This window comes from Lepidochelys olivacea (assembly GCF_965140295.1).
Source record: "Lepidochelys olivacea isolate rLepOli2 genome assembly, chromosome: 2".
Lineage (NCBI taxonomy): Eukaryota > Metazoa > Chordata > Testudines > Cheloniidae > Lepidochelys > Lepidochelys olivacea.
The window spans coordinates 257224318-257248173 of NC_140412.1; the positions used below are offsets into that span (position 1 = coordinate 257224318).

The 23856-nt window shown below is 41.3% G+C and overlaps 1 protein-coding gene across 1 annotated transcript in view; it reads right to left on the reverse strand.

Moving 5' to 3' along the window:
- LOC311515404 (sodium channel protein type 5 subunit alpha-like) overlaps positions 1-23856 on the reverse strand; it is a 319354-nt gene that overhangs the window by 144060 nt on the left and 151438 nt on the right. The window contains exons 13-16 of the mRNA XM_084618414.1: positions 16344-16476; positions 10096-10334; positions 4868-5041; positions 2584-2940 (exon numbers count right to left, since the gene is read on the reverse strand). Coding sequence (XP_084474540.1) covers positions 2584-2940; positions 4868-5041; positions 10096-10334; positions 16344-16476 — 903 coding nt within the window. The remainder of the gene's footprint in view (positions 1-2583; positions 2941-4867; positions 5042-10095; positions 10335-16343; positions 16477-23856) is intronic.

Here is a 23856-nt window from a genome sequence, read left to right on the forward strand (position 1 = left end):
GGAATTACTAAAATTCCAGCCAACCAACAGCTAAACTGTTACATAGCATGAGGTTATCCAGGGCACCTAGTGAGCTACCATGTGTCCCCTTTAGAGTACATCAGAATTTATGTTAGTGAGGCACAATAGTATATACGAGACAGATTCAAGAAGCCAAATGTCATGTGATCATAACATTTATGCCTCTGAATCACCTGTGTGTGTATATATATATATAGCTTCACGGAAGTCCAATCCAGTTCATTGTTAAAAAGAGGACTGGAGGAGTTTAAAAAGTAAATATGCTCCACATTATGTGACTACTTAGAGATGCGGCAGGGAAAGACACTATGGACACTATTCAAAGTACCTATCCATTTTTTTCACATATACTTAATCTTGATGTGCACTATGTATGCAGACCCACTATATATGCAGAAATGGTATGCATTCATTCATGCTCTCAGAGACTAAGAAAGAGTTCTGAGTCCAACTGAGGTGTAATCCAACAAGAAAATATTTTTCTTTTCAGACCTGAGTTCTGCAACCCAGATAGGAAACTAGGAGCACAATGAGTCAAAAACCTTGTTGACAAAGATGCCAGTGCTTTAGAGTTATTTATAAAAAGAAATCTCCTATATATACTAGTGCACACAGGACTGGAGCCTTCTCCCACTGAAGGATGAAGGATTCATTTAAGATAATCCTATTCTAAACACACTTTGTGACTTTAATTCTATTTAGCAGGTGAGTAAAAGATTCTGGGTCCTACCCAACACTCACTTGAAGGCAATAGGAATTTTTCAACTGATTTCAGTAAGAACAGAACCCATAATCTGCTATCTGATAATTAAGATCAACATTGTAAAATCTGTGTGTAATGTGGTTTGTTTACATAACTCTCATGATTCAGAATTTGTCATCCTATTTACTTTCCCCTTCTCCTGTCAGGTTAAAAAAAACCCCAAACATTCTCACCCTTTCTCCTACTTCTTATGAACTAATTAAGCTACAATAAATCACTTCCAAATTATTTAGCAGTTGCCGCATGCCTACAAAACTGTTTCCTGAAAACGATAAAGTTAGCATTTGTATTTTCGATAGGCTGGTGACTTCAGAATTATCCATGCTGATGCACTCTGAAATCTATCAGTATCTGTTTTTCCATTTGGAAAGGTTTGCTGATAAGTACTCAGGCTTAAATATATACCATGTTAGTGTAATCTCATCTGAATCTGATTTATATTTCCTGATCCTCACGCAGGCTGTCTAAGGATATATGATGAGTGTTAATAACTAGGGAAAAAATGGACTTGATTACTCTCTCTCTGAAAGTAACAGTGAATGATCTGGTATATTAGCATATTCTCTCTCATATTTATTAGATATGATTTTCAATTTTCTTTAACACAGGTCAAGTCCATTGTTTAAATAAGAGTAAAACAACTGTTTGGATGAAAGGCAAGGGAAGGTTAATTTCCCAGCTCCTCTGCCAACCCTCAAGAAAGGAGCATATTCGATATGCAGAAAAAAAAAATCACTGTGTCCTAATTCTTCAGGCCAAATGTAGTTTCAAAGGAAAATCTGTAAAAAGTGCACATTTTTAAAAACCTTTTGTAAACCAGATTTTAATATTTACATTGTTTTGCAGTCAACAGCCATAAAAGATCATTTGCAATCTCTGTCAAATATTTTCGAAATATTTTTAATTTAGTTTAGCTTTCAAATATAAATGCCTCACTCTGCTTCCTTCAATTCCTTTCCCCGAAGTCATGGTATCCGACACTAAGAGCTTCAAACCAAAATGTTGAGTTCTGAAAAGAATAATATAAAGCAAACAGGGACAAAATCCACTGTTAAACAGCTTACTGTATCAACACCAAACCCATCAGATCCATAATGTCAGACACACTCTGTAAGCTGAATAAGCAAAACATTTCCACAATGAGTGCAAGCCAGCAAAGTGTTCCATAAAATGACAACAGGGACATAAGATTCAGCGTTAATAGGTTCAGAGCTTATTTAACTCATTCTTTACTTATGGGATATTCTACTACAAAACAAACAAGGAAGTGACTTTACAGTAAACATAACCTAAACTCCATAGACCAAACAGGCTACATACATTCAAAGACAGTGCAAAGACACAATGTTAGCTGTAAGGTTTGTATGTTCTTGTCCAAAAATGAACTGAACTAAAAATAGCTTCTGGTATGGAGACAGTTAAAGTGAATTCACTTTTGTACAGCACATGGCCCATGAATCACTTACATCTGACTAAAACACACAAGCCTTTAGTGGAACTTAAGTAAAAGGAATCATTATCATCAATTCAAGTTCCTTTTTTCTACTGAAAACCTTCATGTTCCTCTGAGAATTAATACGTATTTTTTTTCAAAATCAGTAAGCAATTCTGCAGTTTTTGTCCTTGAGATATAAAAAAAAGAATTCTTTGAGTGAAAAAGAAAGTAGACAATTTTCCAGAAAGTAATAGATATGGAATAATACCTGTGCATCATGGGAGATCTGCAACTTCTTGAGAGAAAAGGGAGTACATTTGCATACAAACAATAGAAATATGAAAAAACAATCATGAAAACTCACCACTAGGTTTCCTATCACCATGACCAGCAAGAAGACGAGAAGGCACAACGGTTGCCCAGCTACTTCCATACAATCCCACATGGTTTCAATCCATTCTCCACAGAGAATTCGGAATATAATAAGGAATGAATGGAAGAAATCGTTCATGTGCCAGCGGGGCAAATTGTTATTAGAGCTTATCTTGTTGACTTTTAGCAAGTAGTCTTTTCCAAAAAGCTGCATTCCTACCACAGCGAAAATAAAGACAATGATCGCCAGAACCAGGGTGAGGTTACCCAGGGCACCCACTGAGTTACCAATGATTTTAATAAGAGTATTTAAGGTTGGCCAGGACTTTGCCAATTTGAAGACTCTCAGCTGTGAACAAAACATAAAACAATGTCTGTTAATAGAATGACAGACATTTCTGGTTCTGAATTATTAAAAATGGGTAAAATATTAAATATTTTTAATACTAGGAAACAATGTGCAGTACAGAGTGATTTTAGCAGCAGTTTTGTTAGACTCACCATAGCCATACTTATTACAGTACAATTTGTGCTTCTCACATGACAGGCAATGAATTTTTTCAGAAAATATGCTATGCAGCATTAGGATTAGATGGGTGTGTCCACCTTTCCAGACTACCGTACCCCTTTCAGGAGTCGGATTTGTCTTGCGTTCTCCAAGTTTCACTGCACTTAAAAAGTACTTGCTTACAACATCAGATATAAAAATACAAAAGTGTCACAACACACTATTTCTGAAAAATTGCTGACTTTCTCATTCATATCATATAACTATAAAATAAATCAGTTGGAATACAAATATTGTACTTACATTTCAGTGTATAGTATATAGAGCAGTATAAACAAGTCATTGTCTGTATGACATTTTAATTTGTACTGATGTTGCTAGTGTTTTTTATGATGCCTGTTGTAAAACTAGGTAAATATCTAGATAAGGTGATATATTCTCTGGAAGACCTCTGCGCACCCCTTGGGGTACAGGTACCTCTGGTTGAGAACCACTGTCCTATGTGACCAATTCCTTGCTGCTGAATGTTGGGGGCAGGGGATTGTGAAAGCAGGGAGAGAGAACATAGCCTCAGTCCTTAACATTACCTTTTGTGTTCCTGTGTCTCACAAAAGATAACTTTAAACAAGCTGCCTGGACTTTTAAGGGCCCAGTCCCACAAAGGGAGGTGCCACTCTTGTGTGTTCCTGAGTAGGACTTAGCAAGATATTGCTACCTTTCAATCCCAGAGATTCACCTCTGTGCAGAGGACTATATAGGGTTGCCAAGCCTCCAGGATTGGCCTGGAGTCTCCAGGAACTAAAGATGAATCTTTAATTAAAGATTATGTCATGTGATAAAATCTCCGAAATCTACATCCAACCAAAATTGGCAACCCTAGGACCATAAGGCCTAAAAAAATCACCTAAACCCCACTTAAGACCTATTTTGAAGACTTAATGGTGCCCAGGCCTATACTGGCTCTCTGCACAGGGGTTAATTTAATCCCTACTGAAGAGGGGTTGCGGGAGGCATTCAGCCGCTAGCAATATCAGGCCATACTTTTGCAGTTTTCAGGAAGCAAATATTTATAGATGGTAAAGTTAGGGCAATTAAGTCTTCTTGAAAAGAAAAGTTTGTTTTCATGGTCTGGCAAAACTTGGGAAACAACAGAATGGGCAGAATGATTAGCATGGACATCTTGGTATATGAATGCGACACAAATGTCAGGCTGGAAAGAAAACTACTTTTCTGTTCCAATACATCAACAGATTCTCCCATTAATGGAGTGTAACCCCCCTGCACATTTAAAGGGACTGACAGTGAAGGATTTTCACTGAAAGACAGGTTCTGTGTTTTGGTGATAGGTTCTGGGGGAAAAAATCAGTTTGTGATTAATGCAGAGCTATCCACTTTTGACTACATTTAAAAATACAGTAGTATGTTTATTATGTATTTAAGGAATAAAACCTGTAAAGTGACATGTTACTAATTCTTGAGGTTCACTGTTCATTAATTATCTACCGACTTTTCTATTAACTTCTATGCAAACTCAGTTTAAATGCGTTGCAAGTAACTGACACAGCTAGACAGAGTCAAATTCTGTTCTCATTTATTCTGTTGTAAATCTGGAGCAATTCCATTTGGCCCATCATCTATAATTAGTGTCACTACCGGCATTCACTAATTTATAAAATTTAATTTCCTTTTCAATGAATGTAATTTTAAGAGAATTTAATAAATTCTTGCAAGGGGCTATGTTTTGCAAAAGAGAATAAGGAAACATTACCAATCTGAATGAGCGTAAAACAGACAGATTTCCCATGCTGGATAAACCCAGTTCCATTAGGCTTAGGATAACAATTATACTGTCAAAAATGTTCCAGCCCTGCTGAAAATAGTAGTAGGGATCTAAGGCAATTATTTTGAAGATCATTTCTGCTGTAAAAATCCCAGTGAAGACCTGTGGAAAGGAAAGAGGAAGTGAGATCAGTCTGTAAACACATCTCCTGTCATGAATGATTTCCTACTGATATGTTGAATTAAAATACAGAGACAACAAAATTTTACCAGCAAACCTTTCATCTTTCATCTCTAATGTACTGTCAGTACTTATTGTCAGTATTATCAGTACTCTGGGCTTGTCTGATCCTTTTTCAATATTAGTATTGTTGTCAACAAACAACAACAGGGAATGAGCTATACCTTTGAATTAAGACACTAATTTTCACCTCCCTCTATCATACAAACAGATACCAATAATAAGGTGAGAGAATAAAGGTGCTTTTTAAAAAGCTTAAGTCCATAACTTTCAGTGGGGAGGTGAGAGTGATTGCATGACACAGTTAAAGAGGTACTTTTGGGTTCCAGCATACCTGTAGAGTTAGCCCTTTTGTTTCTGTTATTGCACCAATACTATGCAGCATAGTCCTTGCACTTTCAGATTACTGCTGGCAGTGATGGTGATTAGGGCCTCTAATTTGAGTCTTATTGTTCTTTTAAAAATAGACAGGGAAATTTGCTTTTGAAAGTGCCTTGAGAATACTTTGTTTATTTATAACCTAGTTCAAATGTTGCACAGTGAAACTTTTTTAATCTGAACATTTTTCTGTACCACATAAACATACTTATGGAGGGGAGCCTGTTTGTTGATGGCAAACCAGATTTTAAAGGAGGTATCTTATTTGAACCCATACTCGCAAACTGTGTGAAAATGCCAAATCTAGTGCTTTTAAAAACCCCTTAAAATAACTGATTTAAATACATAAGTACAAGGTTGTAAATAGTTGGCTTAGAAGAGAAGGTAGTATGTAGACACACAGTTTGTCACATATTGTTTTATTTTGAGTCTAAGCCTCTGGTGAACAGTGCACACAGCTGTGTGTCTTGAAAAATCACCTACTGCATTTGCACATTGCAGCAGCTGATTTTCCATGACACGACAGCCTATGTCAATGCACACTGGCGATCAGAAGATATGTACATGTTATTGACTTAAGTCTACCCGTAATGTTCACACAAGAGGAAATCCTGTCTAACTTATAAACTAAGTTTCTGCAATAGTGCTCCAGCAAGACAGATTAATGGGCTCTAAGTAACAACTAGGAAAACCAAATGAGATGAGGGATAAGATAGAATTATAAAATGGCAATGCTAAGGAACAAATGGCCAAACCTGCATTTGAGGAAGCGGCAACATTTACTCTATAATGCTTGGGGAATGAATGAACAGGTAGACAGACTTCCATATAGCAATTTTATATGTTTCCATATCTAAAACGCCTTTCTCTTTCTGATCAGGAAGATAAAATTTCTCTAGTCAAAACATTTTGGATGGACCATCCTTCTTAAAAGGCCAACATGCTAAATTACTTCAGCCCAGCTGGTCTCCAGCGGTGGTACTGCACCAGACAGACTCAGCTCTGATTTCCAACAAGTTAACAACTTCTGAGTCACTGTGGTTAGACATACTAAGTCCATGGGGATATTAAACATCATAGTCAATGGTTGTGAAGTTGTACCGAGGATCCTGACTCAAAAACTGATGATATGCTGAGCACATCATGCAATTATCTTGCTGAGGGATGACACAGGAGAAACAATTTCTTTTTAATCAATAATCTTTTGAGATGGAAACTCTAGGGCCAATAAGACATCAGAGCTTCTGAGGGAATCAGAATCTGTAAAGGCAGAAGTGACTCTTCTGTGTATTAGTTATGAATTCCAAACAGCAATGCATCACAAAATCACTGGAACTTTGTTCAGTGCTAGCTGTGATTATACAAAAAACTGCTTTCACTAGCTAATCATCCAGATAGGGGATTACTTGGACATTGTCTTCAGGAGTGGAGCCATAAACTGGTATGGGCTATGGTGTACAGATTCTGATAAGTATTAGTGATGTTGCTAACCAATCTAATTTAGATCAATAACCTCTTGATTTCTTTGGAAGGATGAGAAATATAGAAAACATTGCTGCCTGGTGCTGAAGAACTGGCATCACTGCAGGTAGCCTGCTCAGGTGAAGCATGCAGAGATGTGAGTATAATTCTGCTATTTTGCTTGATATCAGGTAAAAACATTATCCTCTTTAGATGACAAGCCTGAGAAGTCAGAGGACCAGAGCTTTGTACCATAATTTTATGATGCAAGTAATATCATCAGAACTGAAGCTCTTCAATGACTGATTCTCACAAGTGCCAGATGAAGAGTCATACTCTCCCTTCTTATTGTCAGAGGATAAGAACACTTGTTTCCTTTTCTTTCTATTGTTTCTGTCATGATTTCTTTAGAGAAAAAAACAAATGGTCTTTTATTCCCTATGATTCCCCCCATTTAATACTACCCTACCTGCTTGAGGAGGGACAGCTACAGGGAAACCTCTATCAGAAAGCAGTGGAGAAATACTAGCATTTTTGAGTTTGGCTAGGAAGAAGAGAATCCTGATTTTGTTCCTTTAGGAACTTGCAGTGAGGAGACTCAAGACAGACTGAGATTCTTCATAAAGTCATGCTAATAACTAGAGCCAGCTGGAAAAATTCTGATGAAACATTGTTTTATCCGAATTTGCTGATTTGCCGAAATCGAAACACATTTGAAGAGACTGTTTGATCTCACCAATAATCCAGCAGAACTCAGGCAGGGCTCCTACAGAACTTCCATCAAAAACCTGCCAGGTTTCCTGCCAGCTCACCCACCTGGATCCTCAGCATCCCAGCTGCTGGACGGCCAGTCCAGGGCTTTAGGGTATCAGGGGCTCTGGGGCTTCCAGGTCTGGGGCAGCCCACTATGCAGATTGCCTCTACTTCCAGGGTCCATGGCTCTGGGGCAACTCACCAAGTGAACTGCCTCAAAGCTGGGAACTCCAGAGCTTCCTACAACCACAGCTCCAGCCAGCCAGCCAGACTGTCCAGCAGCTGAGGCTCCATTCCCTTTTGTGGAGAATTTTGAAATTTTGGGTTTTCATTCCAAATCGAAACAAAACCAAATGTTGAGATATTGAAAACCTCCGTGAATCAGAGTTACCTTTGATTACCTTTCTGTGAATTACCTTTCTGTGCCCAGCTCTACTAATAACCCATCTAAGTTTGGGTTTAATAAAACTGAGGAGGAAGGGCCCAGGATGCTCTTGAGCCACTGATATTTCGCCTGAAGAACTGTCCTTTCACAGAAGCCCATTGCAAACAGCATTGCAAGAAGAATGCCTGCTTCGTTTTATTTTTTCACCATTACCACAAACAGGAGAAATGGCTCCAGCAAGCAGTACTGAGAGACTTGGAGCAAGATAAGGTTGACTGCTTTTCAACTTCTTTTAGAGTAACAGCCGTGTTAGTCTGTATTCGCAAAAAGAAAAGGAGTACTTGTGGCACCTTAGAGACTAACCAATTTATTTGAGCATAAGCTTTCGTGAGCTACAGCTCAACTTCTTTTGTTTCCTGTCTCTGTTTTCTCCTCTACTCAGAGTGATCGCACATAGGTCATCTAGACTCTGCCAGGCAGAATTGTGGGGGAGTCACACAGGTGCTGCTGGAATCTAAAGTTACCTATGGACTGGACAAGGGGAAAAGATGATAGGCCAAGCGTAGAGCAGGGAGCATGAGCATCTTTGCTCTGGGGTGTCAGAGTGGGCAGCTGCAGAATTGCCACCTGACCACCTGCTGAGAAGCCCCAGGATCTGGGAGACCTCAGTTTTGTCCATGCGGGGAATAAGATGAGGGATCAAAATTCCTGCATATGGGTCTGCTGTTAAGGGGAGCCAACACAGCCCAATTAGAGGGCTATTTAGCTCCTTTTATAGCTGGTGCTATCCACAAAGAGCAATAACAGAGGTCTGGGAGCAAGACAGAAGTCCATCACTGACCATAGCTACAAAGGGAAATCTCTCAAGACTGAACAGCTTAAGATGTGGTGATTGGTCCATCTGCCTAGGAGAGTAATTGACACTGCTGGAGGAAGCCAATTGGTGCAGTTATGAGAATGGAGAGAAGTAGTGAGGGAAAATTCTGTATCTGGTGGTCAGCAGATTCCAAGAGAAAAGGACTACTCTGAGAAGCCTAACTGTTGCTTCTGCCTATTTGTACCTGTTAGCTCCAGGAGTCCATGTTGGTGGAATTGTGTGAATGGACACATATATACTTTGTCAAATATTTCAATAATTGATTGCTACCATTTTTTTTTTACAAAAATGAAAATAACCTTAAATCCAGTATGTGATTCTTTCTGGATGATAATCTGCAGAGGAATATACTGCCTGTATTTTCTCTAGAATATGGCTAATAGTTTCAAAGGCTTTAATTATTCTGAGTGCCCCAATTTTTGAGTGCCCAACTTGAGAGTCCTTAAAAGAGTATGGTTTCCAGAAGGTGGGTGTTCAGCATGATCTGAAATCAGGGCGTTGTAGCTGTCTCAACCTGGGAAGCCCCAAAATGAGTAAACCCGTTGGGTTTAGTGTGTAGGTGCTGGGTGGTCTTGGTGGCCTACGATATACAGGAGATTGGACTAGATGATTTGGTGGTCCCATCCGACCTTGAAAATCTTGGCTGTAGTATAACTATAAAAGTGATAACTCAAGGATACTTCCCCCTGGGGCACTAGCTTATTTTTTCCATAGTATTCTTTAACTTAAAAAATCACTAATGTTCAGTGACCTATACATCCTTATTATTGATTTTTAAAAACTTTTTAAGATTCTTGTTCCTTCACTTCCTATAATAGTTACCTACTGGAAATCTGTTGGTCTCTGCACTGAAGTGACACTTTATTGTCCACTAATGAGCAGCAGAGTATGCTTGCTTAGTGACAGCAGATACATAACCTTTCTTCATTTCTCTTCAGCTGCCAGGAGGACCACCAAATAAAGAAAGCTACCCTTGCTTGGCAAGACATCTACAAGGTTGTGCTGACAGCACATCAAATGGGTTCTTCCTAAGACCTCTAGCTCCAATAGTTTTCAGCCTTCACAACTTGAAAAAGCAGAAATAAACTCTCCAGATATAATTTTGGGTTCAAATTCACTTACCAGATTGCCTATGTAAAGCATGTCATCAAACTCCTTTGTCATCTTGTAATGCTCCAGGGCCATGAAGAGAGTATTCATCACAATGCAAAGGGTGATTGTGAGGTCAGTAAATGGATCCATTACCACAAACTTTACATGTTTCTTGATTAACAACCACAATGGACAGCAATCCCAAATGAGAAATTTAATGGCAAAATGATTCCAGCATGGAGGACATCGCTGTTGTGATTCCTCAAGCTCTAAGTGAGAAGCAGAACGTGAAGAAATAGTCAAATAACACTGAATTATGTGACAAGAGAATACTTTAAACGAATCAAAGCACAAAAGAAAACCCACCAGCATCCATCTAAATGACCAAGAATCTGCTTTTTAATAGACAAATAGTCCTACCCCAACAACCTGGTAAAATACAAACTCTTTGAGGACATGGATTGTCTTTATTTTTTGCCTATTGCACAGGACCAAGCACACTGTTGACTTAATCCTCAAAGCCGATAACACAGGGGTTGGCAACCTGCGGCACGCGGCCCATCAAGGTAATTCACTAGCGGGCCACGGTTCACCATTCCCGACCAATGGGAGCTGTGAGAAGCGGTGGCCAGCACTTCCCTGCAGCCCGCCGCTTCCCGCAGCTCCCAAGCACTGTCTACACTGGGGGCTAGGTCAATATAACTATGGCCTGGTCTACATTACACAGTTAGGTCAGTGTAAGCTGCCTTACATTGACCTAGCTGTGGAAGTGTCATTACATAAATTTGGCTCCTGCGGATACAAGTGCCTTTCTACGTTGATTTAGTAACACCGCTGCGTGGCGTACAGTCCAGGTAGATGTAATTAGGTTGATGCACTGTCAGTGTAGACACTGTGTTGCTTACATCGACTGTTACTAGCTTTCAGGAGCCATCCCATGGTGCCCCACGCTGACAACATGATCGATACAAGTGCTCTTGGTGAGTACGAGCACCATAACAGAACAACTAAACAATTACAGTCTGTTTATAAACAGTCCCGTCTCTTCAGCCAGGGTGCAGCCTCTATGCTCTTCCCCTCACTGAGAGACAAAACTACAGTATCATATATTGGGATTCTACTAGCAAACTTTTAAATGAAATCACTGAAGTCACTGGGTCTTTAATGGGGCCAGGATTTCACCATGAGTTTGAGTATTCTGTCTGCATCTTGCAGGCCAGATTGTATACTTTGTACATAGGCCCTTGTTGTGTCTGGAATGAAGACCCCTGTCCCAAGGGTGAGGAAGCTGTGGGATATCACCCTACGTTCCCTTTCAGTCACATAACATTTTCAGTTATGTAGAACAATGTCTGTGCTGATGGCATAAAGGTTTCATATGCACAAGCTCCTACAGAGTTTTATATCAGTTGATGGCCATTTTTACTGTGCAAGGAATTGGGTGGAACTGCAATGGAGACCTTTCTCATGCTGGCCCTGATTCAGCAAGAGACTTGAGTATGGGTTAGCGTATATGCTTAAATCACTAGCTGAAGCAGTCCCACTAATCAAGTACTTAAAATTCAATATGCACTTAAGTCCCTTGCTGAATCAAGGAACTGATTGTAAAAGCACTCCATTCAAGTTCCACCTCCTTCTTTGCACAATTAAAATGACACACTTGAAGTTAGCCTTTTAGAACTACTCATGTGCTAAAGTTACACACAACTGATCTCAATGTGCAAATGCAGACTATATTTTAAAATGCTCAGGACCCAGTCTAACTTCCAGTGAAGCCAAAGGAAAAATTCCCATTGATTTCAAAAGGAACTGAATTGAGTAATTAGTACACAAACTGCATTAGTTATGCATGCATGTGCACTGAAGCCTACTGTCTTTTGTAACTAGAGCTGATTTGAAATTTTTATGGAAATCATTTATTTGCTGAAAAAGGCAGATTTGGGTCCACCAAAATGATTTGTGAATTCAGGTCCATTTTGGCAAATTATTTCAATCAGAAAAACAACAACAACCAAGAAATGCTGAATTGGTTTGTTTTGGCATTTTATGAAATGAAACATTTAAACTTTTTGCTTCAGAAAAATGTTTCATTTCAAAATTTACTTCAATTTTATTGAAAAAAATTAAAATGTTTTTAAAACCTCAATACTGAAACAAAACATTTTATTTGACTTTAATTTTTTTTAATTTTTCAATTTTGCTAAACAATTAAAAAAATTTCCATTTTGGGTCCACCTGAAACTATCCCCCCCAGATTTTTCAATTTGGCCACCACGTCAAAAATCATCAGTTATCCATTCAGGTCTATTTGTAAAATTGGCAGACTGTCGTTAATGGGGCTGCTATCATAAAACTTACTACTCAGTCAAGTCAAACCAATTCTTCCTGGAATACTCAAAGACACTTCTCCTCAAAGAGGACTATCTCCCTGGCAAATTTTAACTTTCTACTTCAGTCTCTTCAGCACCAGAACACTTAAAAATAAACACAAGGATAATCTTTATAACAGGGATGGGATTTTTTAAAAACTTTCCTTGTATTCAAACATCTCAACCAATTTTGCTAAAAGTTTTCAGATACAGAAATTTTCCACTCCTATTCTAATAAAAGAAAAATATAGATAGTACTTACTATCTACTATACCCCAAGAAGAATGACCATCATTTGTCAAAATAATTTAAAAGCAACAGTGGAAATGATGGTCTAACCTACAATGAGGCATTAAAGATTAGACCATGCCAGCTAATTAATTTAATGTAACTTTTTCTAACTGATTTAGCTTCTTACAAATTTATTGATTTTGGCACGATAGCTTAATATGATAAACACCATGCCAGCTATATGACTATTTCTTACCTACATTAATTTTTGAAACCCATGGCAGATATGACAGCCTTTGTTTCGGGTGAACTGCAAAGGGAAAAATGAAATTGGACCCATGCCCTTTTATTTGCTTCCTTCTGGTGTATAAAGAACACACAGAATATTGGTTTTGTTTGTGGTTTTGTTCTTGTTAGTTTTTTTAAATTAGAAATTCAGGTCCTTTCTAGCTTGTAGGACTCCGAGGAGAACTAGTGATGTGATGAGATCATAAGAGTAAACAGAATGAAACGTTCAACTGAGAGGGGAAGGTGTTTTTGTTGTTGTTGTTGTTTTTTGTCGAACAATTTAACTCATTGGACCAGATCTTCAGCTAGTGGATTTTTGATGTTAAGTCAATGGCCCTTTGTTTTGTGTTAACATATATTTAACTTCAATGACTAATTAAAGTTTTGGAGTAAAGAAGCCTTTGCTAAAGAATTAACTACACAGGGCACAGATAAACCTAGTCTATACTCTCACTGCGGCATTAACTCCAATTATCTACACTTCAGTTAACTCGTCCCGAGTTAGCTTCTCCTGAGAGAGCGCGGCCACATGTGAAGCAACACTTGTTGCACGGAGCGATCGTGCTGACAGCTGACGAGTTGTGCTGACTCCAGCTATAGCTTATACCACAAGAGGGACCAGCCAACTGGCGTTAAAAGCACCATGACGCTCAGGTTAATATTTTTTCTATGTGGATGGCACTTGAGTTGGGGTAACACTCAAGTTATTACTCGAATTATCTGGGCTTCATGTCTGCTCCTCTCTCCTGCCTGTGGCCTGTACCTTTCACCTGGGAAAAACCTTAGCCCACAGTAACTGGCCTTTAGCCACAGGAAGTTTGTGTTCCCATAAGCAGACTCTGGGGGGTTTAAAAGGCCACTTCTACAGGACACCTGCTGCTGGTGGTGCCAGGGCATACAAATAGGTGCTGGCTGCCATGGAGAGAGGAGCAAGTGCAGATAAGCCTGCTTACCTTCCTTCTCCCTGACCTGTACTGCAGTGATATACTTAGTTCAGGCTCCTATTCCTACCGAATTATCGGTCACGGCCTCTACTCCAGCCTGGCCAGCTCAACCTACAAACCTTTAGGTTTTGTTTAGCAACAAAACTTTGGGAGCTCTAAATAGCTGTTAAATTACACATGGTGAGTACCTCTGCACTATACTGTATCAACAAGGACTCATTGGCCTAGACACAGGGGTGAAAGTAACTTAAAGGACTCACCAGTACTCCGGAGTCCTGATGAGGGGGCGGGGCCTCAACCTTAAGAGGAGGGGCCTTTAAATCCCCAGGCACTTTAAATCAGGATTTAAAGGGCCTGGGGTTAGGGCTGTGGGAGCAGCAGCTGGGAGCCCCAGGCCCTTTAAATCACCCCCCGAGCTCCCAGCTGCAGAGGCAACTGAGAGCCCTGGGGTTCGGGGGTAATTTAAAGGGGGCTATTTAAAGGGCCTGGGGCCACTGCTACCACCCCAGCCCTTTAACTTGCCACCGGAGCCCCGCTGCTGCTACCCCAGGGCTCTGGCAACAAGGCCCCGGGGACAATTTAAAGGGCCCGGGCCGGATTAACTTTTTGTGGGCCTGGCGCCAAACATATTTGAGGGCCCCCCTGGGGAAAGAAGAGGCCAGGGGCAAGAGCACAGCGGAGCATAGTGGTGGTGGTGGGGGGGGAAGGATTGGACCCCAGCTGGAGCAAGGCAGGGGTCGGGGCAAGATGAGCACAGTGAGGCATGGGGGGAGAATTAGTCCCTGCTGACTGGAGCAAGGCAGGGGCTGGGGGCAAAAACACAGTGGGGCAGGAGCTAGGGTTGGTCCTTGGAGCAAGGGAGGGGCTGGGGATAAACTGCAAGGGCAGCAGGGCTGGGGAGGGGGTAAACAGGATCCCCCACACACTCCCCTGCCCACACAGAGTGGGTACCTACCTTCTCCCTGGTTCTAGCCCATTCTCTTTGTCTCTCTCTGCACCAAGCTGATGGTGGGGGTGCACTGAGAACAGGGCTGGGGATGCAGGGTCTGGGAGGGAGTTAGGGTGCAGGAGCAGGCTGGGGGTTGGGGTGCAGGGTCTGTCCAGGAGCTAGAATGAGGGAGAGGGCTCAGGGTTGGGGCAGGAGGTTGGGGTGTGGAGCGCTTACCTGGGGCAGCTCTCATTTGGTGCGAGGGGTGCAGGTGGGTATGTGGGGTGGGGAAGGGTGCAGGAGCTCCCGTTTGGTGCTCAGGGTGGGGGTGGGGATGTGGGGGGGTGCAGGAGTCAGGGCAGAGGGCTGGGGGTGTGGCCTGGGGTCATGGGCGTATGAGGGGAGTGCAGGTGTCAGGGCAGAGGGCTGAGGTCGCTCCCAGCTCCCTGCCCTGAGCGGCTCACGGCAGGGGACTGGAAGGGGTATGCCCTGATTCCACCCCGTTCCCCAAGGCCCCGCCCCCCACCTCTTCTCTGCTTCCTCATGCCAGCAAACAGCTGATCGGCAGCAGGGAGAGAGAGTGAGAGGGGGAGGGGGAACGCAGCACACTGGGGGAAGAGGCGGGGGAGGGGGGAGCTGGGCTGCCAGCGGAACCTGCCCTGCAGCAGCAGGACAGAGCCCCGGGAGAAGGCAGCACCAAGCTTCTGCCCCCATAGGAGAGAGCGGGGGGGGGGGGTGGAGAAGAGAGGCCAGGGCCCCTTCTGAGCGTGGGCCCTTTAAATAGCTGCTGGAGCCCTACCGCCGCTACCCCAGGGCTCCGGCAGCGGGGCTCTGGTGGAAATTTAAAGGGCCCAGGGCTCCAGCCACTGCTGGGAGCCCCAGGCCATTTAAACTGCCCCCTGGGGAAGCCAGTCCACCCCGCTATGGCTCACTGGCTCTTGCCGGTACGCCGTACCGGGGCGTACCGGCTTACTTGCACCTCTGCCTAGACATCAAAGTTGCCTGCAAAACAGATTTGTAACACAGCTGTATAACACAAACTGTATCTGAATGCAGACCTCTTCGATACATATTCCAAGACTTGTCCGTGCATCAGTTTGTGGGACAGATGTGTGTTGAAAAAGCATTTCTGTTAATAACAATGTATCAGTTACTATGAAACTATAGCCAGGATACACTGAAATGCTGTTGAACTGAAGAAGTGGCAGGGAGAGGGGATGGCTGTTCATTGTCATTGTTTATGATTTGTAGACCAGAAATTTAATTCCTTTCCACTATCTTTCTATGTTTCGAGGAAAGAGTTTTCATTTCTACACTGTGGTGATGAAGGAGATGTTCTGAAAAAAAATTATGATGAAATTAGAATCCAGCCTATTATATTTGTGACATAATGATCACGCTAACCTCTAGTACAGCAACGTTTTTTGTAGTAACAGATATTGAAATTTATGTCATTATGATCTTTGCTACCAATATGTACTTGGGTTTGAATTAAGGAATCATAAAGGAATGTCTTACCTTCCATGGCACTGGTAATGATACTGACTGCACTCACTGCTCGTTGTCTTTGAAATGGCTGGTCAACATGGTCCACTGAAAGGCGATGGGGCATCAAAAGCTGCTTCTTGCTTGCCTCATCAGATGGAGAGGCCTGTTTAAATGGACATACTTGGTCAGCAAGGCACAAGAGAGGATGAAGTCAGGGCAGACATGGAGTAGAATTTTCAAACTCAAGGAGCCGAAGTTTCTTGAGACTTTTATTTTGAAAATGGGACTTAGGTATTGCAACATTGAGCAGAACAACCCTTAAAAATCTGGGACTAAGTCTCTTTTGAAAATATCACTTGGGCATCAAAGTCAGACAAGTTCTTTTGAAAATTTTGCCCCTTGATCTCGATGCACTGATCCAGACTGAACATGTAAAAATATGCAAGTGAGGAGGAAGGGTATTTCTAACATCAGAGAAACATCAACTCAGTAGGCTCTTAGCTTGTGAAAGAAACTCTATTTAATTACAATAATTATAACATTATTTCCTAAATGTGTTAACTGTTTAATTATATGGGTACCAAAGGAAAAGGGGTATGAACAAAAGCTCCAGTTATTGGCCTCTAATATCAAACAAAGCAAATGCTAGGGGTGAAAAGTGCCTCTTCATCAAATGGCTTTTCTTGGTCTGCAGTGTTGCCAACTCTTAGGAATTTATCACCAGTCTCGCAATATTTGGTGTTCTAGCTGCTGGAGTTTTGCAATTTTGTGAGAATCTCAGCTTCCATTTGAAGAAAAATATGTTTCTAGCCTTCATGGCTGCAGAGAAACATTTGAAAAAACCAAACCATAGAATCATAGAATATTAGGGTTGGAAGGGACCTCAGAAGGTCATCTAGTCCAACCCCTGCTCAAAAGCAGGACCCATACCCAATTAAATCATCCCAGCCAGAGCTTTGTCAAGCCTGACCTTAAAAACTTCTAAGGAAGGAGATTCCACCACCTCCCTAGGCAACGCATTCCAGTGTTTCACCACCCTCCTAGTGAAAAAGTTTTTCCTAATATCCAACCTAAACCTCCCCCACTGCAACTTGAGACCATTACTCCTTGTCCTGTCCTCTTCCACCACTGAGAATAGTCTAGAACCATCCTCTCTGGAACTACCTCTCAGGTAGTTGAAAGCAGCTATCAAATCCCCCCTCATTCTTCTCTTCTGCAGACTAAACAATCCCAGTTCCCTCAGCCTCTCCTCATAACTCATGTGTTCCACACCCCTAATCATTTTTGTTGCCCTTCGCTGGACTCTCCAATTTATCCACATCCTTCTTGTAGTGTGGGGCCCAAAACTGGACACAGTACTCCAGATGAGGCCTCACCAATGTCGAATAGAGGGGGACGATCACATCCCTCGATCTGCTCGCTATGCCCCTACTTATACATCCCAAAATGCCATTGGCCTTCTTGGCAACAAGGGCACACTGCTGACTCATATCCAGCTTCTCGTCCACTGTCACCCCTAGGTCCTTTTCCGCAGAACTGCTGCCTAGCCATTCGGTCCCTAGTCTGTAGCTGTGCAGTGGGTTCTTCCGTCCTAAGTGCAGAACCCTGCACTTATCCTTATTGAACCTCATCAGATTTCTTTTGGCCCAATCCTCCAATTTGTCTAGGTCCCTCTGTATCCTATCCCTGCCCTCCAGCGTATCTACCACTCTCCCAGTTTAGTATCATCCGCAAATTTGCTGAGAGTGCAATCCACACCATCCTCCAGATCATTTATGAAGATATTGAACAAAACCGGCCACAGGACCGACCCCTGGGGCACTCCACTTGACACCGGCTGCCAACTAGACATGGAGCCATTGATCACTACCCGTTGAGCCCGACAATCTAGCCAACTTTCTACCCACCTTATAATGCATTCATCCAGCCCATACTTCCTTAACTTGCTGACAAGAATACTGTGGGAGACAGTGTCAAAAGCTTTGCTAAAGTCAAGATACAATAAATCCACTGCTTTCCCTTCATTCACAGAACCAGTAATCTCATCATAGAAGGCGATTAGATTAGTCAGGCATGACCTTCCCTTGGTGAATCCATGCTGACTGTTCCTGATCACTTTCCTCTCATGTAAGTGCTTCAGGATTGATCCTTTGAGGATCTGCTCCATGATTTTTCCAGGGACTGAAGTGAGGCTGACTGGCCTGTAGTTCCCAGGATCTTCCTTCTTCCCTTTTTTAAAGATTGGCACTACATTAGCCTTTTTCCAGTCATCTGGGACTTCCCCCGTTCACCACGAGTTTTCAAAGATAATGGCCAATGGCTCTGCAATCACAGCTGCCAGTTCCTTTAGCACTCTCGGATGCAACTCATCCAGCCCCATGGACTTGTGCATGTCCAGTTTTTCTAAATAGTCCCTAACTACCTCTTTCTCCACAGAGGGCTGGCCATCTATTCCCCATGTTGTGATGCCCAGCACAGCAGTCTGGGAGCTGACCTTGTTCGTGAAGACAGAGGCAAAAAAAGCATTGAGTACATTAGCTTTTTCCACATCCTCTGTCACTAGGTTGCCTCCCTCATTCATTAAGGGGCCCACACTTTCCTTGGCTTTCTTCTTGTTGCCAACATACCTGAAGAAACCCTTCTTGTTACTCTTAACATCTCTCGCTAGCTGCAGCTCCAGGTGCGATTTGGCCCTCCTAATTTCATTCCTACATTCAAACCTAAAGGCTCAAAACCCAGAAGGCAAGTAAAAGAACCACAAATTTATAATTTTTTTAAAATCATGATTTTTTAAGCCAATCTCATGATTTTGAAGGTTTGGGGTTGGCAATACTGAGCCAGGCAACAGGATAGGATATTCTCATGCACATATGGTGTCATAAATATAAAGGAAGGGTAACCACCTTTCTGTATACAGTGCTAGAAAATCCCTTGCTGGCACCTGACCAAAATGACCAATGAGAAGACAAGATACTTTCACATCTGCGGGGAGTGCGGGGGTGGGGGGAAGACGGGGGACAAAGGGTTCATCTGTCTGTGTGATGCTTTTGCCGGGAACAGATCAGGAATGCAGCCTTACAACTGTTAGTTAGTAAGTAATCTAGCTAGAAATGCGTTAGATTTCCTTTTGTTTAATGGCTGGTAAAATAAGCTGTGCTGGATGGAATGTATATTCCTGTTTTGGTGTCTTTTTGTAACTTAAGGTTTTGCCTAGAGGGATTCTCTATGTTTTGAATCTGATTACCCTGTAAGGTATTTACCATCCTGATTTTACAGAGGTGATTCTTTTACCTTTTCTTTAATTAAAATTCTTCTTCTAAGAACCTGATTGATTTTTCATTGTTCTTAAGACCCAAGGGTTTGGGTCTGTGTTTACCGGTACAAATTGGTGAGGATTCTTATCAAGCCTTCCCCAGGAAAGGGGGTGTAGGGCTTGGGGGGATATTTTGGGGGAAGATGTCTCCAAGTGGGCTCTTTCCCTGGTCTTTATGTAAGACGCTTGGTGGTGGCAGCATACGGTTCAAGGACAAGGCAAAGTTTGTACCTTGGGGAAGTTTTTAACCTAAGCTGGTAAGACTAAGCTTAGGGGGTCTTTCATGCAGGTCCCCACATCTGTACCCTAGAGTTCAGAGTGGGGAAAGAACCTTGACATATGGTATCTATGATGAGACCGAATACTCTCACACTTAAAAGAATGCAAACAGTAAGAATTCTTTTAGTATGAACTACAACTTCATACAGAAACAAAGCCTGTTTCCTTTACTTATGCCAATGCTCCCACAGGAGCAAGGGACAGTAGATCCTGCTAGGTTTCCCTTACAAAGCTTTATATGGGAGAAAAGATGGCTGCTTTTGTCCTTCCCTGCAGAGGAATGAGCTACTAGGTCCACCCACAAGCCCTGTGGAACCTCCTGGATCTCCAGTGACCACAAGGAATGAGTGGGAGGCCTGGACCATCAACCTGGAAGCCTTGTCGTTCTGCACTGTCTCTGTTCCCAGGGCATTTCTGGCCACATTCACTGTCAGTGCAGCATTGGAGCCATGCACTACCAGGAACCCCCACTGGCCTTAGGTACACCAGGACCCCCCTTAGAGGTGACTTCTCCACCAAAGACGGGGTTGGACAAGAAAGGTAATTCATTGACAGTGGTAACATTTTGGAAAAAAACTGGTCTTCTGATCTGTACTGTGAGCTCTTCAGAGCATAAGAACGGCCATACTAGGTGAGATCAATGATCCATCTAGCCCAGTACCCTGCCTCTTGACAGTAGCCAGTGCTAGGTGCTTCAGAGGGAATGAACAGAACAGGGCAATTTTGAGGGATCATCATCCCGTCCCAACTTTTGGCATTTGGAGGTTTAGGGTCATGGGGTTGCATCCCTGACCATCTTGCTAATAGCCATGGGTGGACCTATCCTCCATGAACTTATCTAATAGCCATTGATGGATATATCCTCCATGAGCTTATCTAATTCTTTTTTGGACCCCATTATAATTTTGGCCTTTACAACAAAAAGTAATAAATTCCACAGGTTGACTGTGCATTGACTGAAGAAGTACTTCCTTTTGTCTATTTGAAATCTTCTGCCTATTCATTTCATCAGGTGATCCCTAGTGTTATGTGAAGAGGTAAATAACACTTTCTTAATAAATTTCTCCACATCAGTCATGACTTTATAAACCTCTATCATATCCCACTCCTTCATCATCTCTTTTCTAAGATGTGCCATCCCGACCTTTTTAATCTCTCCTCTTATCGAAGCTGTTCCATACCCCAATCCTTTTCATTGCCCTTCTCAACATCTTTTCCTATTCTTATTTTTTTTTTAGATGAGGTGACCAGAACTGCATCCATGTTGTGTACTCCTCAGAGTAGAGACTGCCTTTTTGTTACATGTTTGTACAAAGCCCAGCACAGTGGGGGTGGGACCATTAGGTCCCACTACACATAAAATAATAATCATAATACTGACCATATAGAACGTCAAAGTTCTGTGGCTAGAAATATCAACCATTGGCAGACCAGAGAAGACTACTATAAGGAATTTTAAAGCATCACTTCAACCACTGGCTAAACCAGGCTACCAGCAATTGCTTTTTAAAAAATATGAGTTATTGATTTCTTTTATAAAAAAAAGTTGATCAGCATATATCAGGTTACTGACTGAATCATAATCAAAGTCAAAATCATAATAAAGGAAAAGTTATTGTAATCAAAACCTATTTAAAGAAAATCCTGTAAATGTGAACAAAATAAGAAGTCATCAGGCTATCTGGGGTTTACGGAGCAGGGGAAGACAGAGAGAGAGGAGGGAGAGATTTTAGATATATTAGCTTGCTTTATTTTTTCCCCCTTCAAAAACCCCACAACAAATCAAAGAAACAAAAACATTTTATTAAAAAAGAAAACATTTACAAAATTACATAGCCATTCACACCAATTTGGCATACATAATAAAATACATAAAAGTGAAAGAAAATATTACAAAAGGAAAAGAAATAACCTGGCAAAGGAACTACGGAAACAAATATCAAAGTAAAAAGAAACACAAACAAATAAAAATGAATAAGAGAGAAGAAATTGCTCTTCTAATTCCCTTTGCAGAACAAAGCATAAATAAATCTCCCACTTCAAATTCTTCTGGATTATTTCTCTCTTCCTCTTTTTTAAAATCATGATATCATATTTCTACTTGCTGTGACACACAGTTTAAGCACATAAAAGTAGTGCTTCTTGTACTGTGCCATCCAGAAAGTCCAAACATTTTGATTATATGGAAAAATACCATACCTCTGCTGGCTTGAGCAGAAGTGCTCGTGTCAAGAAACACCTCAACAGCCCTTACGCAAAACATATTCTTTACGCCCAGGTGCACAGAGAATACATTCCTTCAGGTCCAAAATTGCAAAAATAAATGTAACATATGCGCCACATTATTTTTCCAACAGGATTGTTCATGGGCATACTTCCTGTTACATTTATCATTATACAATGTATCACTATGAGAGTTTAGTTTGAATAGGACTAGCAACATAAAAGAATACTGTGTTCAGAACTCCCTTCTTGTTTATTATTTATAGTACCTGAATATTTCTAATCCTACTGGATTTTCAAATTTCTCTATTTTCCTCTCAAAAACCACAGTGTGCCCAATTCTGAGACAATGTTACATACTGCCTTATTCTGCAAATAGTCACGTTGATATTAAAAGGACTGTTTGCAGAGTAAGTTACTATCTAGTGTGAGTAAGGGTGAATATTTTTTGAAGGAGATATATCTAAGTTACAGTTCTTCCCTTGCTTCCTCATAGTTAAGTTGGGGCAAGGGAGTGTAATTTGCTGCTGACCTACACCCGGAACAAATGACAACCCCCACTTCCCGCGCCCCCCCCCCACTTGCTCAGCTGCACTGACCAGTGAGTGAGGGGTGGATCCAAAGTTCTGCCTATTCCATGGCAATGCAGCACCAGAACGCAAGGTCTGGGTTGACTATGCAGGATTCTAAGCAATGTTCTTACTCCGTTGCATAGGTACAGAGCCCAAGTCCCAATATAGCCTGAAATCTGTTACGTGTTCCACCATCACTCAAGAAAGAAAGTTTCCATCAATACAAATTCTTGAAGATGATTAACGTTACTCAGGGAAATTTATGAACAGTTATCCTTCATAAGGAATAAATATGTGTCTTTCTTTATTAGATAGTCTTTTTATATTAGATAACTAACAGTGGTATGTGGAATTGGCAGTTGAGGTGTTCTGAGATAGAGAAACATCCAGGAATCAGGCAATTAGGACAAGATACACAATATTTCCATTACACAGGCATAATGTTTCATGATACTTATATTTCAATAGAAATTAAACAAAAATAACAGTTCTTAAAGTAATGCAGGAGATCATTTTAAAGTCCAGCCATGAAACCACATCAGTTTAAAAAAAGACACCTCCAGCAGGACAAAACTATTTCCGTGCTGTTATTTTGTTCATTGGAAATGTTTCTCACTTGTATTAGCTTAATTCCATAAGGACAAATATACATATATATATTTTGTAATTTACATATAAATGAGGATATATAACACTGCATCCGATGAAGTGAGCTGTAGCTCATGAAAGCTTATGCTCAAATAAATTTGTTAGTCTCTAAGGTGCCAAAAGTACTCCTTCTCTTTTTGCGAATACAGACTAACACGGCTGCTATTCTGAAACCAACACTGCAACAGTATTTTGTTCTGAATAACCACAATTCTGAAGTATGCCAGTGATGCTATATGAAGATAGGCTCCTTTATGGCAGCATTTTAAAGGCTGCATTTGGAGCTGGTTCAGCTTTAATTTTCCATGTAGCGTAAAAGCCTTTTCAAGCATGAAAAAGGGGTGGACAGGCCAGAGTATAAACAATGGACCCAATAAAGTGACAGTACAAATATTTAACAAGATTGAAGGAGACAATCATAGCACACAACCATGAAATGAAGGGCTTTAATTTTATGGAAATGCCATTATAAAAGGAGAAGCAGGATCGTATGCTAAAGCAGCTTGCA